A 14,204-nucleotide genomic window follows, 5' to 3' on the forward strand; every position below is an offset into this window, starting at 1 on the left:
TAGCAGTTTACGCTGTTTTTTTTCAGCAAAGAGTAAAACTAACAGTCAAACAATTTTTTTATTATTATTAGTTGTATGCCGATGTGCTGAAGTTGGTCCAATTTTAATGTGAGACACAAGAGAGATACTTGACAATTGTTGACATTGACTAATAGAGGCTTTTTAGCTCTTAAAATAAAATCTAAACTGAAAACAAACCCGTCTTTTATTCGCAGCACTTTCTTCAAATAGTCAAAGCTACAGGACTTTTAGGTAGAATTTAACCAAAATGTTTTTTCTTTGCAAATTGCAGAATTGGTTGAGGAGTGAGTGGGGAGAAGAGTTTGAGTCTTTTTTTTTTTTTTTGCTTAACGCTACTGTGTTTCTCTTGAAACTTTTATTACTATCTCTATTTATTTTTACGGTGGGGATTTACAACTGTAAATAAACTGCTGCAGCCCTATTTAAGCCAGCTTTAAGATCACCAGCGTGATTTACAAATTTAGACATTAAATGCTTAATTCTGTTTGTTACAGATAAACAGAAGAGCATTTCCAAACCCTTTGCAGAAACGTAGCTCAATAATTATAAACCTAATTAGGCTTATAGTTAACCCGTGCATTCAGAGTCAATCCATCATACAGGGGAGGAAAAAAAATATTTTAAGACAGCACAGACGCAGGCAAGTATTTAAAGTTAAAGCAACTTACTGCAGAAGCAGCAGGTCTCACACCTCCGCGCCGTTCCGCTCTGCTCTACAGTCCGGAGAAAGGTACTGCGTCCTCCGCCACCACCACAAAGCCCTTTCCTCCTCCGATAAGGGGGAAGCCAGCAGCTGCGATTCCGGACAGTTAAGATTATATATGATGTGTATATATCGAAGGTTTGTCAGCTCTTCCAGGCCATAAAACCCACTTAAACGACACCACGTGCTTCCCACGCACCATTCACAGGCCCTGCTTGGGGCAATTGGCATATGTAACCTTGTAAACTTTAAAATCCCCAAAAAGAAAGACTTGAATGCAAGCTCTTGCGTTTATGTTTATAGGCCCCAACACAGCACAGGGAAAGTGGACGCTGCAGTTGACCGGTTGAAATAAGGGGAGATCATATGGGAGGCGGTTAGTTTGAGAGGTGAGTTGACTTTTTTTTTATTTGCTCTAAGTGAAGAGGGGAATTACCTCATAACCTTGGGCTTGAATTGAGACGACCAATGCTGCAAAGTGGCGTTTTAACAACAATCTAACGAGACCAGGGGCTGAAACAAATCTGACCATATGGCCCCCTTTACAGAAAATGACGCGTCAGTGTGCGGCCACAGGAAGCCGAAGCTTTGCGTCCACCTTTGTGTTGTTCTAACAGGCTGGTGTGGCCCTTCCTCATCCCCTGACAAAACAGGAAGCTGAGTGTGCCTGTGGAGTGCTGGAAAAAGCGGGCAATAAAGTTTTATGAGGGGGGGCCTTAAACTTTAGAGCGTGTTTGTCAGCCTGAGAAATTTGGGGGACCCGAGAAAACCTGACAAAACAAAGGAAATTGCATTGTGAAAATACATAAGTACAGTTTTATTTAGCGGGCAAAAATGCAAGAAAATTATTCTAAGATGCACCTTGTTATTGTTTTTTTTCCCCCTGCAATGGGTCCCGAATATGAAGAGAAAAATAACCCAGAGTAAAAGTAGTTGTTTTTTTAACGACTTTATTGTTTACAATCAACAAATTGGCCATCAAGCAGGCCTTGTGTGTACCAGGCACCTTTAGTTTACTAAGGGAAACAGACGTAGCTTCATTGCACATTACAGTGTTATCATACACAATCACAAGGTTATGACAGACAGCATGAATGACAAACCGATCACAGACACATCATACCTTCAACAAATCCTGATTTCTCAAAAGAAAACAAGAGGACAAATACTTTTTTAACTAATTTTATTTTTCTTGCTCACTGACCTTAATTTTTAATGGCACGCTAAAGAAGATGGAAATGACCCCCAGAACTCTCGGTAACTACCCTTTTTTTTAATATCCTATACTATAAACCAAAATGAATAACGTTGTGCAGCTTTTTTTTTTTTTAAGCGCAATCTGGACCAAACGCCTTGAAGGATCCTTCTCCCACTAGACCTTCGCGTTTTTTTCACCGTAAAGTGGGGTTATCATCGCATAGCAAGCAAATTAATTTAGAAATGTAAACCGATTGATCATAGTGAGCGATATTCAATACATTAGGTTCCAAACCGCAGAAAGTGACACATAATTGGTGATGAAGCACACAGAACCGTGTCATGATGTCATTGCTCCTTATAGCGGTTCATCCGAAGGTCAGGCGGGCAACTCCGACTCTAATGTGCAAGTGTGGAGGTGCAAAAAAAAAGTGCTGCTTTTCTTTCTTTTACTCCTTCACTTTGATCTTTGAGTCCTTCTTCCACTTCATCCTTCTGTTCTGGAACCAGATTTTGATTTGCCTCTCGTTTAGGCACAGGCTGTTGGCGATCTCTATGCGCCTTCGGCGGCTCAGGTAGCGGTTGAAGTGAAACTCTTTCTCCAGCTCCAGAGTCTGGTAGCGGGTGTAACTGGTCCTGGAGCGCTTACCCTCCGATTCTGAAGCAGTATTAAAATATGTCAGCGTTCAGGAACATCATATTGCACAAAACTTTCGCATTTAATTGAGCTTCAGGCATGTAATGTAAAGTGTGAAATAGAAAGCATATATCTTTATATAGGCCATATGTAATAGTGAACTTGCTCACTCAAAGAATATCACACGGACAGAAACAGTTGGTATGATGTCATGAAACCTCAATATTATTTGTGCAACCACTTTCATTGTTTAAAATATGAAGGGGAAAAAATTCTCAATAGACTCTTGTTTAGCTGTAACAAATCAGACAACAGTTTGTGGGCCTCCCTGTAAAGTCTGCAACAGTTATACAATAGTAGCGTAGCGTAACATCACGGTAAGCGAAACCAACATGGGTGCTTAAAGAAGCACTTAAAATGTTGCAACTGTCTTCCAACTGTTTTGTAATTTATAAACTTGCACAACATTGCTATGTAACGCAACAGGCCTATAGCCGCCGGATATTTAGATTCATCCAACATTCCTGCTGCGTGTTTCCTTTGCCAGTCCTTGGTTCTTGTTTTGTAGCTAATGCGTTTACAATCTTCTTTGCAGCTGAATTGTCTGCTAGTATAGGTTTGGAGCCACGAAGAAGGAGCATGTCTATTCAAATCTTTCAGAGGTGAAGAGTTCACGATTGGGTCAGGGCACTGGTGTGTCCCAGAGTTCAATCAAAGGCTAAAGCGTTTTATTATTATTATAATTATTATTATTATTTTCCCTCCTTGGGGATGCTGGAAATTCAAATGCATGTAGAGGAGAAGCAAGAACGCAACAATTACTATTATATAGCTGGATTTGTACTATTATTTTGCCGTTTTATCATATTTTTGTTCTCTTATCCAATTATTTCACCATAAATCACAGCACAGATCACCCCTTCACCGTAACAGAACAGGTTTACGAGCAATAGATGCCTTTGTCATAAAATTTATGACCGCGAGTTTTTATTATTTCCTGCTTTTGGCCTATAAAACTCAAGAGGGACAGTCGAGCGAGCGAAACCAAGTGTTGCTGCGTTAAGAGCGAGCATCTAATTCGCATTTTTTTGTTTGCCTTTTTTTTTTTTTTTTTTAATAAAACAAGTAAACTTTACCGTGGCTCATGTGCAGTTTTGTCATCCAGGGATAAATCTGCGGCCGCTGTTCACTGTCCTGACGCTGGTGCATATTTGGGTTTCTTTTCACTGTCTGAGCCCTTTCCGCGTTTTGGTCGCCCTCCTGGCTCCTGTTGCCTCCGCGTTTCACGCCTCTCTCAGGGTCTCTGTCCGTGCCTCGTCCGTACTCGAGCCCGCTCGCCTCCAAGAGTGAACCGCTGGAGAGCATGCTTATTTGCGGTCCGGGCGGAGGATCCGTGCTGCCACGCAGGCTAGTTTTGATCTCCTCGCGATGCGCAGAGGTCGTGGGGACGGGACAGGAGTAAATCCCGTTCACGTTAACACCCTCATAACGGCTGGACGTGCGCCCAGATCCATCGAAAGTAAACATGCTGTTAGCAGAAGTTGTCTCCCGTGTTTGCCCAAAGCTGGAGCGCTCAACATGAGAGTTCATTTCAAAACTAATTCTACACACCAACACTTTCTTTTCAAACTACATGCGGTGCGAGGCTTGCGGGTATTTCCTGTGTTTTGTTGCTCATTGCTTTTTCTTTGTAGCCTCTAATGGAAAATTCACAGCTGTCTGTCCTAAAGAAGAAGAAAAAATAATCCAGGATTTATAGGTGGAGTAGGGTTTGGTATCTTTTCTCTCTTTTTTTAATTCTTGATCCGGAGCGCACTGCCCAAATATGGGGTATTTGTATGCGATCACGTGCATGTGTTGGCCAGTCATAAATTGGCTTGATACTCAATGGGGATATTGATGAATAGGAGAAACGTGTCCGGTAAACTTTGAGCTGTTTGGTTGTTGGGGACGAAGCGAGGGGGGGGGGATCTTTAGCGTAAAAAAAGGCAGGACAGTAAGACAAGAGCGTCATCTGGTGTCTGGAATGGAGCAGGACGTGTCAGGACGTGTGCCATGGACTCGCTTCGAGGTCACAAGTAAAAATAATATTAATTATTATTGTTGTTATTACAAAAAAAGTAGTAGCTGTTTGATCGTATATTAATCTTGTCAGTTTAATAAACGTAAACTACAATATTAACTACAACAACATCAATAATAATAATAATAATAATAATAATAATAATAATAATAATAATAATAATAATAATAATAATAATAATAATAATAGATTCCCCAGAACTCTTCAGTGCTCCCCCAACATTTAAACGTTACTTGTACAGAGACCAAAGTTTGCGTTAAAATAACCACTTCTATCTAATCTACTCCTTTCTAATCCTCCAAATCCGCATCATTGCAAAACTTGCTGTGCCTCTGGAACGGGCTGTAGCTTTTCAAACCCCTTTCATTTCTCTGATCAACTCGTAAAACCTGGCTGATACGCCACATTTGTCCGCCCAAACAGAGTAACGCGCACAGCAAAGACAAGACAAGGATGCAAGTTTTACAAAGATTTTATTTACTGATACACAAATATGACAAAAAAAACAAAAACAAAAACAAAAAACAAACATAAAATCATAACACTCAAAGGGTGAAGAATTACTAGTGTACAAATCTGTCTCACAACAAAAACAAGAGCATGTGGTGTCAAATGATTCAAAGAAGAAGTGGCGCTGTTCTTTTACGTTGTTCTGCGCCAAAAATCCAAGCGGCTAAATGCACAGCTCTTGCGGAATTTGCATAATATGCTGTTATGCTACTTTTATTATATATATACAAGCTTGAGGGTCAACCGTGCAACTTGAATCTTTTTTGTCTCTCTTTTCTTTTTTAAATCTGTGGACAGTTCAAGTACTAGTTTTGCATTGTGTTCCTTGGAACGCCGTGGAATGTGCATGTGCATGAGCAAAGTCAAACCAACACTGTATTTGGTGAGGTGATCAAAGAGTTCACAGTGAGGAATTGGCTGTGGGTAAATACAGATTTTTTTTTTTTTTTTTTTTTTTTTTTTTACTTTTTACTTTTCCTGGTGTTTGGAAAAATACCAGGAAAATAATACTTGTTTTTCTTCGTTTGTATTATTATTAATATTAATAATAATATTGTTATTATTATTTTCACAATACATGTGAGACATTGATATTTATAATATTGATAAAACAAACACCTTAGTGCTCCAGATGTCACAGAGATCAAACTGTGGATGGAATAATGTTTTGAATATTTAGTGCTCCACAACTGCTGTGGTCAAGATGAGATAAAGAGCAGCGGGTATAACCATCATGCAGTGAAGTCAAGTCTTTATAGATTTTTTTTTTTTAGGTAGTTATGTTGGACTTTCATGGTCATGAGGTGACCCCCCCACCCCTCCCTTCTCCTCTCCACTTCCATGCACACACACACACGTGCGCGCTATGCTTCCCTGTTATTCCTTTTTCTTGTGTTCATCCTTCCCTTCTTCCACTGCGCTGCCACTCCGTTCCTCCTCCTGAGCAGCCCCTGTCTGTTCACTTCCAGTCACCGTGGACGTCAGGTTGCTCTCCTTCTTCCACTTCATGCGCCGGTTCTGGAACCAAATCTTGATTTGCCGCTCCGTGAGGCACAGCGCGTTGGCGATCTCGATGCGTCTGCGCCTGGTCAGGTAGCGGTTGAAGTGGAATTCCTTTTCCAGTTCCAGCGTTTGGTAGCGAGAGTAGATCTGACGTCCCCTGCGCCTGTCCGTCCCGTAGCCCACTCCTGCTGGAGCACAACGTAAAAATGCACAAAATTTACTCCCTGATTATAGAATTACTTATCAGGATTTACAGCATGTGGTTTAATCTAAATCTGCAGGGAGACGCGATTTGGAATTTAGCTGATGGAGTGAGGGCATATTTATATTTATTTTTTAATGCAAAATTATTAAATCGTCTTAATCCAATTTCTCTGTCTCAAGTCACCAGTTATTACCACCACAGTAGTGTTAAAATGAAAGCTGTTTGTTTGCACATGTTAAGGCCCATCTCACAAATCGAGCAGATACAGTAATGTTTTATGGGGCCATAAAAAGTAACTTACTCTCTTGGTAAGACATATCGTAAAACTGGCCCATTTCCCTAATTTATTTGGTCGTAGTAAAACTCACCGCTGTGTGAGTTCATGCGCTGCATCCACGGGTAGATCGGGATGTTGCTCTTCTGCTCCTGGGCTCCTGCCCTCCCCTGATCCAGACTGTACTCCTGGGCAATGTGGCTCTGCGAGCCGAGTCCCATGTTTGTCTGCCTGCAGCTTGGCAGGACGTCCTTGTCTTGGAGGAATACGTTGGATCCGTACTCGTACTGCGCCCTACCGGAGCCGAACACCACATTCTCCTGAGGGGAGTAGAAAGGGGCATATATCCGATTCTGGGTCACAGCGGCGCCGTACGACGAAAAATGTCTCACTGTGTCATAGGTGGTGGAGTTCAGGGGAACGTTGGGCAGAACCTCTTGACCACCGGACAAATGGCAGGAGAGCGACGGGTTTGCGAAATAAGAATTCATACCTTGCTTGTAACCCTTCTCTCCAACTCTTCCCCACTTCTTTATCGGGTCTCTTTTCAATCTTCCTTCTCCAGTAAATCTCCCTCCCGCCTGTGTCAAGTCAACCAACCACACCTTCCTCCCCAAAAAATCGCCCGTATTTTTCCCCCCTCTCGAGTTGCTGCCTCTCCTGCGTGGTCGCGGGGCTACTTTTGAGGATTGAATATTATTAATTTCCAATCTCCGGTTAAGACGCGAAAAAAAAAAAAAAAAAAAAAAAAAAAAAAAAAAAGCTCGAGTGTAATAGCCGAGGCTTGGCTCAGTGAGAGACAATATGACAACGTCAGCTGACCATTCCCAACCAATTGAGAGGCGGGAAGTTGAGGCGAAACTGTAGCTTTTAGCTCAGAGCTGCGCGGAGCATTGGTGCTAAATGCCGATAAACACAACACAGACGGCAAAGTACACGCGCACCATCCAGCTTGACTGGACGGGAAGGTTTTCTTATTTTATTTTCTACTTGGCTCATTTTTAAGAGAAAAGAAAAAAAAACCATGCATGGTCACCATCCAGGAAGAGAAACAGGAAATGTGAATAATTTCATTTTCATATCAGGCTCAGAAGATGCACATTAGAAAATACTACCGTGATTTTTAAAAAAAAAAGAAAAGAAAAAAAAACTTGCAAGATATCAAGACAAATATCAGGCATTATTCCTCATCTTAAAAAAATGCCTAATAAACTCCTGATCAATCTTTTGGGTAAAAAATCCCAAGCATGTGATCACCTTTGTAAACGTGAACTAAAGAGGAAGGGTATTGTGCTCGGGGTAAGAATGCGTTTATGGTCTCTCTTCTGTGAGGGCAATAAAACAAGTGACGTTTTCCAGCTCACCAACAGTGTCTCTCTGCAGCAAAGCCCAGGAAACTCAAGTAAGAAATGAAAAGCATTGCACAGACACTTGATATGGACGGAGCGGGGCAAAAAAAGGCTCTTACAAGCTAATATGAGAGCATAAATTCTCCGTTAAAATGGAAAAAAGAAGAAGAAATTTTACTTATTCGCACACCACGTCCCCCCTGCAGGCCAACTGTACCCAGTGCGTCAGAAACCATTGATAAATAAAGTATCAGACCTCATGTGAAGTTTGTATAGTGAGGAGTCATAATCTTGATACAGATGTTTCTGAGTTTTTGCTTTGTTCTGAGCTAACCTCGACGTTCCTGCAACACACACTCACACTCACACGCGCGCATCCACACACACACACACACACACACACACACACACACACACACACACACACACACACACACACACACACACACTGGAGTAAACACTAACTGATAATTATCTTTGCAGCAAATTATGCCTTTGAGAATTAGTCGAAGGGTGTTTTGAGAAAAACTTCAAGCTATTTTAGGGTAAAATGTACTGCTTTTAAATTGTTTAAAAAATGCAATCCAACGCAAGATAAAATGCTTATTTTCTGTTTTATTATCATTCGGAGTATTTTTTAAGAGAGCATTATGTCTGACTAGCATCTCATTGACCCCCAATTTAAATGCTTTTAAACTAAATGGAAAATATACAAATAAAAAAAGAGAAAAACTTGCATGCATGCACTTGAAACGACAATCCGCATTATCCCTCCGTTTTGCAACGAGCCATAATTGATACCAATAAAATAATCGATAAGGCTATTGAAAACGTCTGCCTTAGCCCAGTCGCTCTGGCTGGAGCGGCCATGCTGGTTCAGCTCATTGATCTTATCCAATAAAAATAAATACGCGTTGCCTGAAATGTGCAGCCCTGTTTGTTCTGTTGTTTTCTGTGGAAGACAGGGTGCAATCCTAAAAAGACCATAAAAAAGAGAAGACAACAAAAGAGGAGGAAGTGGACGGTGCAATAAAAGTTTCCCTTCACCCTTTCATGACCATATGTGACATCCGCGCATCACACAGACGAGAGGCAAACAAAACACAGAAAACTCACCATGCAACGCAGCACAATTCCTGTTTTGCTTTGTATATTTTTTTAAGCATAAATGAAAGTATCTCGGTTGTAGGTTAAATGCAGTTGGAATTAGGAATTGCGGAAATTGTTGTTCTTGAGAATGTCTTCACCAAATAAAGTTTAAATTATTGTCTCGCAATTAAAACAGCAGGACTAAAAACTACACAGTAAGGGAAAATCTGTGCTTTCTTGGTATAACTATCATAATATTTCACCCTCATAAAACCAGAGACATTACGATGTTTGCCAAGAGCTAGCAAGCAAATTTTCGTTATTAGTGAACACATAATGACAATATAGGATTTATGTTGTTGATTGCGTCTCTTAGATTCCCTGGTTCTTACTGAAAATGTTATTGTTTTCAATGTTTAGTAAAAGCTAAATGTACCTCAAAATTTACCATCTCCAACACATGACAAAATCCATCAAATTGTTCTATGTTAAAAAAAAATCATAAATATCCCTTCTGAGACTATTTTGGTTTTTCTACACACGTTACCTTCTCCTCTTCCCCTCCCCTCCAACCTCCCTGTCTCATTGTTGCTCATACACAAACAGGAAAAACACGCCGGTCCATGGAGTCGAAGGCTGTAAATTAAAGGGCTCGAACAGTGGAGGCAATGTGCGGACTGGAATGCAGCAGAGGTTGTGTCAGTGTGTAGAATCAGAAAGGTCATTCTTTCCCAAGAGTTTTAGTGTTTTATTGCGGCCCGTGAGGCAAATCACATGCACGCATTTGGGATGGACGGCGGGAGGACGCCGTTTGGTCCACGTTTGCGAGATTTACTTTCTAAAGGCACATTTGGAGTGAACTCAAATGTGAAAAGAGGGTCTAAGAGTAGGAAAGTGTCTAGTCCATTATGTTATAATTTTGATACATTTCCCCCGGATTATAATTCACAAGATAGATCCGTTAAGATGTTCTGATAATTTGTGGTTATGCATATGGCGTGGTATTATTATTATTATTATTATTATTATTATTATTATTATTATTATTATTATTATTATTATTATTATTATTATTATTATAGTTTTTTTATATTATTATTTTTACCCTAGGCTATAATCGCTTCCTAATTTTTCAGGCCTAATATCTCCCCCGCGCCCCCCAGCCCCCATCCCCACATCAGAGAACCTAAAGCTTTCCTTTTACTCACTCGCAGACAGAGCCAACTTTCAAACGTCACAGCATAACTCAGCATTAGCTACACGGGACCTCTAAAATTCCTACATTATCAGCTATGATTAAAAACACAGCGATGGAAGCAAACTCTCAGCCCTGATGCTTTTCTCTTGTTTCCCCTCTCCTCGCTTCTAATAAGGACTTATTCTCATACTAACAACGTAAAGCTCCTCTATAAGCACTTTGCCGTGGCCGGTCGGTCCAATTAATGCCCGGAAGTGTTCGACTTTATGCTCGTTAAGCACTCAGGAAGCTGTTGCCCAATGAGCACATGTTGATCCACACGTCATAAATTATGACCATTAGCGGGGGCAAAATTTTGGGCCCTGTCGGGATTTGTAAGTGAGGTTCTAAATGCGGTGACGCGGACAGATTCATGACTTCATGAAGTTTTACGCGAGCCATCTCTGCTTTAAAAAAAAAAAATAAAAAATCTACACCGCTAAACAATGGAGTGTGCATTTTCCCTCTTATTTTAAACTAAGATGAAACCAAATTGCATCCATTAAATGGCAATTCCTTCCTCTCTCTCTGTCTTTGTAGGGAGCGCCGGGGCTACAGCAGAACACGATCCACTGCACCAGCAATGTTTCACAGGAAAAAAAAAACACCCCGAAGTAAGCTCGTACGAATTTACAGACTTTTTTCCAGAAATTATAATTTCCGTGCTTGAAAGTGCTGCGAAGCACTAGCAGCAGGAGCAGCAGCAGCAAAATGGAACACACGAAGCCACTTCATCACACAGAGCAACGTTTTGTTTCACAAACGTTATTAAAACAAAGAGAAAATATATTTTTCAAAGCTGATTAAAAAAAAAAGACAAAACAAATGTTTTCAGCTCTGGAAAAATGCCCCTCTTGAGTAATGCCCCTCCTCCTGTACTCCCTGTCTCTTTCTCCCTCTCTTTCCCTCTCTCCCACACACACACACACACACACAGTCACACGCACGCCAACGCTGTGCTAGCTTAGATCCTGTTTAAGGTATTTTCTCAATAATTAGATTTTGTGCATTGTTTACATAACACTTCATAACACAAGTCTAATCTTGTATTTTGGCTCCTGTATTATTAGATTGTTCACTCTTTGTTGTCGCTGTAAGACAGACTTTATCCTCTGCTGTGTATTGTTATAACAAGAAAGTTACCATATTATTATTATTATTATTATTATTATTATTATTATTATTATTATTATTATTATTATTATTATTATTATTTGTATTTGTATTATTTGTATTATTTGTATTATCATTGTTATTGAACTGAGGTATACTGGACGAATTTTTATACCATCCAGGTCATGTTACTGTCTGAGGATATGTTCATGGCATTGGTCATGCCATGTCTATTGATCTGAAGCACATACTTTTTTTCTGTGGGGAAGGGGAGTATTTATATACATACGGGTTAGACATAATTAAAAATTTTATTGTAGACTTTGGCTTTTCAAAACAATTTTTGCTTAAAATGGATGCTGCCGATACTTCTTTGTATTTGTTTTTGTTTCTGTAAGTTTTGATTGAGATGTCTGGTTTAAACTATTCTCTGCCAACTCAGAAACATAGGTTGTGATTTTAACATTTCCAACATTATTATTATTATTATTATTATTATTATTATTATTATTATTATTATTATTATTATTATTATTATTATTATTATTATTATTATTAATCAAATGCTTGTGATAATTGTATTTTTGTTGTTGTTTTCACAATCACTTTAGATGACCAAACATAGTCTCCATAAGAACATAAGAAGCACATACGATGACAGAATTAGTAACCAGAATTGGTTACCATGATAACTATAATGTCGTCATAGGTTATGTCACAGAATGTGGCCTGACAGGAAATGTTGCATTGCTCTTTTTTTTTTTTTCAAAATCGAAAGAGAAACCACAAAAAAGAAGAGCAGATCTCCCATGTGGACAATCGAGAACAACAAATCAGTCTCTGAGAGACACTCCTTTGTAGAAGCCTGACTGAGCAGCAACATGCTGGCAGCGGTCTATCAGCTGGGTCAGCTGACATCCGCAGTAACCCTCCGCCGAAAACCAGTAGGTGTAAACAACAAGCCTCAACACAAGCCCAAGCATGTATCCGCTTTAGGTCACTAGGGGGCACTGTTGGGACCTTTCTTTTCTTTTCTTTTTTTCTATCCACACATTATACTACATATGCATATGTGCTTATGTGTGCGTTTATGACATAAAAGTGGCCGGTGTAGCTCACAGATATCAGTCTCTAAACCCCTTGGCAAAAAAGTGAGCGAACAGGAAATACTTAAGGGAGCTCAGCCAGCTCTGAGAGTAATTCGTCAGTGCATGGTCAGAAGGGCCTATGAGTGATGAGAAAGTTAAGTATCAGGGAGCTGTTTATCACAACAGAGCGGGTACTGCACTTCTTAAATGCTGCCGGCTGAAAAAGATCAGCCGGCAGGCTTACCCACACGCAGGTGCGCACACCAGCGAGGAGTATCATGGCAAACGCTCCGGGCATCTGCAGGTCAGGTCAACTACACACAATGGACACCTTCAACTTCTATAATCTTACGTATGCTCTCTCATTAGTCACCGTTTCAGACCAGCAGCAGCAACAACACCAAAAAATAAAAGAAAAAAAATGAAGATAAGCAAATTAAGAAGAAGGGTGCAATCCTACCTGAGAGGAGGGCTCTTAATAGTTTGTGGTCCAGAACTGTTGTAGGGTCAGTGTGGCGAGGGGGAGCGAGAACAGCACAGCACGCATCTTCTGTTTGTCGATAAGGAGCTCTGTCTGCCGGGAAAGTATTTTCTTGCAGGCTTGCTTGCTCTTTTTGCTTTCCCAGTCGCGGTTTTATTGCCTCCAGAGGAGGAGGAGGGGGGTGGCGAAAGAGGGGGAGAGATCATCGCAGGCAGCGGCTTGGCATAGGCGGCGACTGTCCCGAAGATCCCAACCGCCAGGAAGTCGCGAAGATCGGGTGAATGTGTGACACGCAGCCGCACCCCAAAACGGCCGAGCTGGATTTGTTTTTTACACTAACGAGGGGAAATAGACGTGTCTGCGCTCCTTGCATTTTAGTCGGCCGCTGATACAAGGGAAGGAGCAGAGAATAGACAACAGCATAAAGTTCATGTTCATAGAGCCTGGGCCACGTGGCTCGCTCCAGCCAATCGCAGCCAGGGTTCAGTCGTAAACTTTTATTACTCAGCTGTAAATTTCTTCCCTTTAACAACCAGGAATGTTTGCACCCATCTTTTACTTCCCTTTTTTATGATAGGACAAAACCAAAAATCTGCCGCGCACCGCAAGAGCCGTAATTATGCTGATATTCCACATTAAGTTACATTTCGGAAATTTGAACAAAATCCGCCACTTCCCCTATCTGACAAAGTGCAAAGATATGCCCCCAAAAGCCAAAATAAATAAATAAATTAATTAATTAATTAATTAATTAATTAATGAATCATTAAAATGAGAGTGTAAGGGCGGGGGATTTATAGATGGAGGCGATTTGAAAGGAATATTTCTATTAGTATTATTATAACAGTTCAACATTATGGTATCTCTGACTAGGTTGACAGCCAAGTTCATCTGATATAAGAAATTCAACATCAACAAGGTCCTCCATAAATAAGGATACCAAAACAAAAAAATAATTACAGAGTGGACTGAGTGATACACAAAGTTCTGTAAAGGTGCAAACAAGTGAAATATTAGACAATCTTAGCCCTAAAGTCTAATGTAAAGGTTGTTTTTTTCCTGATAATATGGCTCAAATTTTCAACGTCACTCTTGTGAACAATGAACCTGAGCATTTATAAATTAGAAAAAAAATATACATATAGTAAACGATGTGGTAATTCAGTCGTTGGTCCGCTTTTTTCTCAGATAGGTCTAAGTCATCGAAACACACGA

At 40.3% G+C, this 14,204-nt stretch overlaps 2 protein-coding genes across 3 annotated transcripts; both read right to left on the minus strand.

Annotated features, from left to right (window-relative positions):
- Window positions 1-1,657: 1,657 nt before the first annotated feature.
- On the minus strand, window positions 1,658-4,502 carry hoxc5a (homeobox C5a). The gene is made up of 2 exons (XM_014982713.2): window positions 3,695-4,502; window positions 1,658-2,579 (listed from the first exon to the last, which is right to left on the minus strand). The coding sequence occupies exons 1-2, from the start codon at window positions 4,146-4,148 to the stop codon at window positions 2,371-2,373; spliced, it is 663 nt and encodes a 220-aa protein (XP_014838199.2). The 5' UTR covers window positions 4,149-4,502; the 3' UTR covers window positions 1,658-2,370.
- A 595-nt stretch (window positions 4,503-5,097) lies between these two features.
- Window positions 5,098-8,349, minus strand: hoxc6a (homeobox C6a). 2 transcript variants are annotated; one of them, XM_014982711.2, is made up of 2 exons: window positions 6,727-8,349; window positions 5,098-6,341 (listed from the first exon to the last, which is right to left on the minus strand). In XM_014982711.2, exons 1-2 carry the CDS (start codon window positions 7,121-7,123, stop codon window positions 6,028-6,030), a joined length of 711 nt encoding a protein of 236 aa, XP_014838197.1. In that variant the 5' UTR covers window positions 7,124-8,349; the 3' UTR covers window positions 5,098-6,027. The 2 variants fall into 2 exon arrangements, with proteins under 2 accessions (XP_014838197.1, XP_014838198.1); XM_014982712.2 differs by having other exon boundaries at window positions 5,098-6,338; window positions 6,727-8,346.
- Window positions 8,350-14,204: the final 5,855 nt, after the last annotated feature.

The sequence above is a fragment of the Poecilia mexicana genome, unplaced genomic scaffold (assembly GCF_051168715.1).
Source record: "Poecilia mexicana isolate PSO_F unplaced genomic scaffold, ASM5116871v1 scaffold_7, whole genome shotgun sequence".
In the NCBI taxonomy this organism is placed as follows: Eukaryota; Metazoa; Chordata; class Actinopteri; order Cyprinodontiformes; family Poeciliidae; genus Poecilia; species Poecilia mexicana.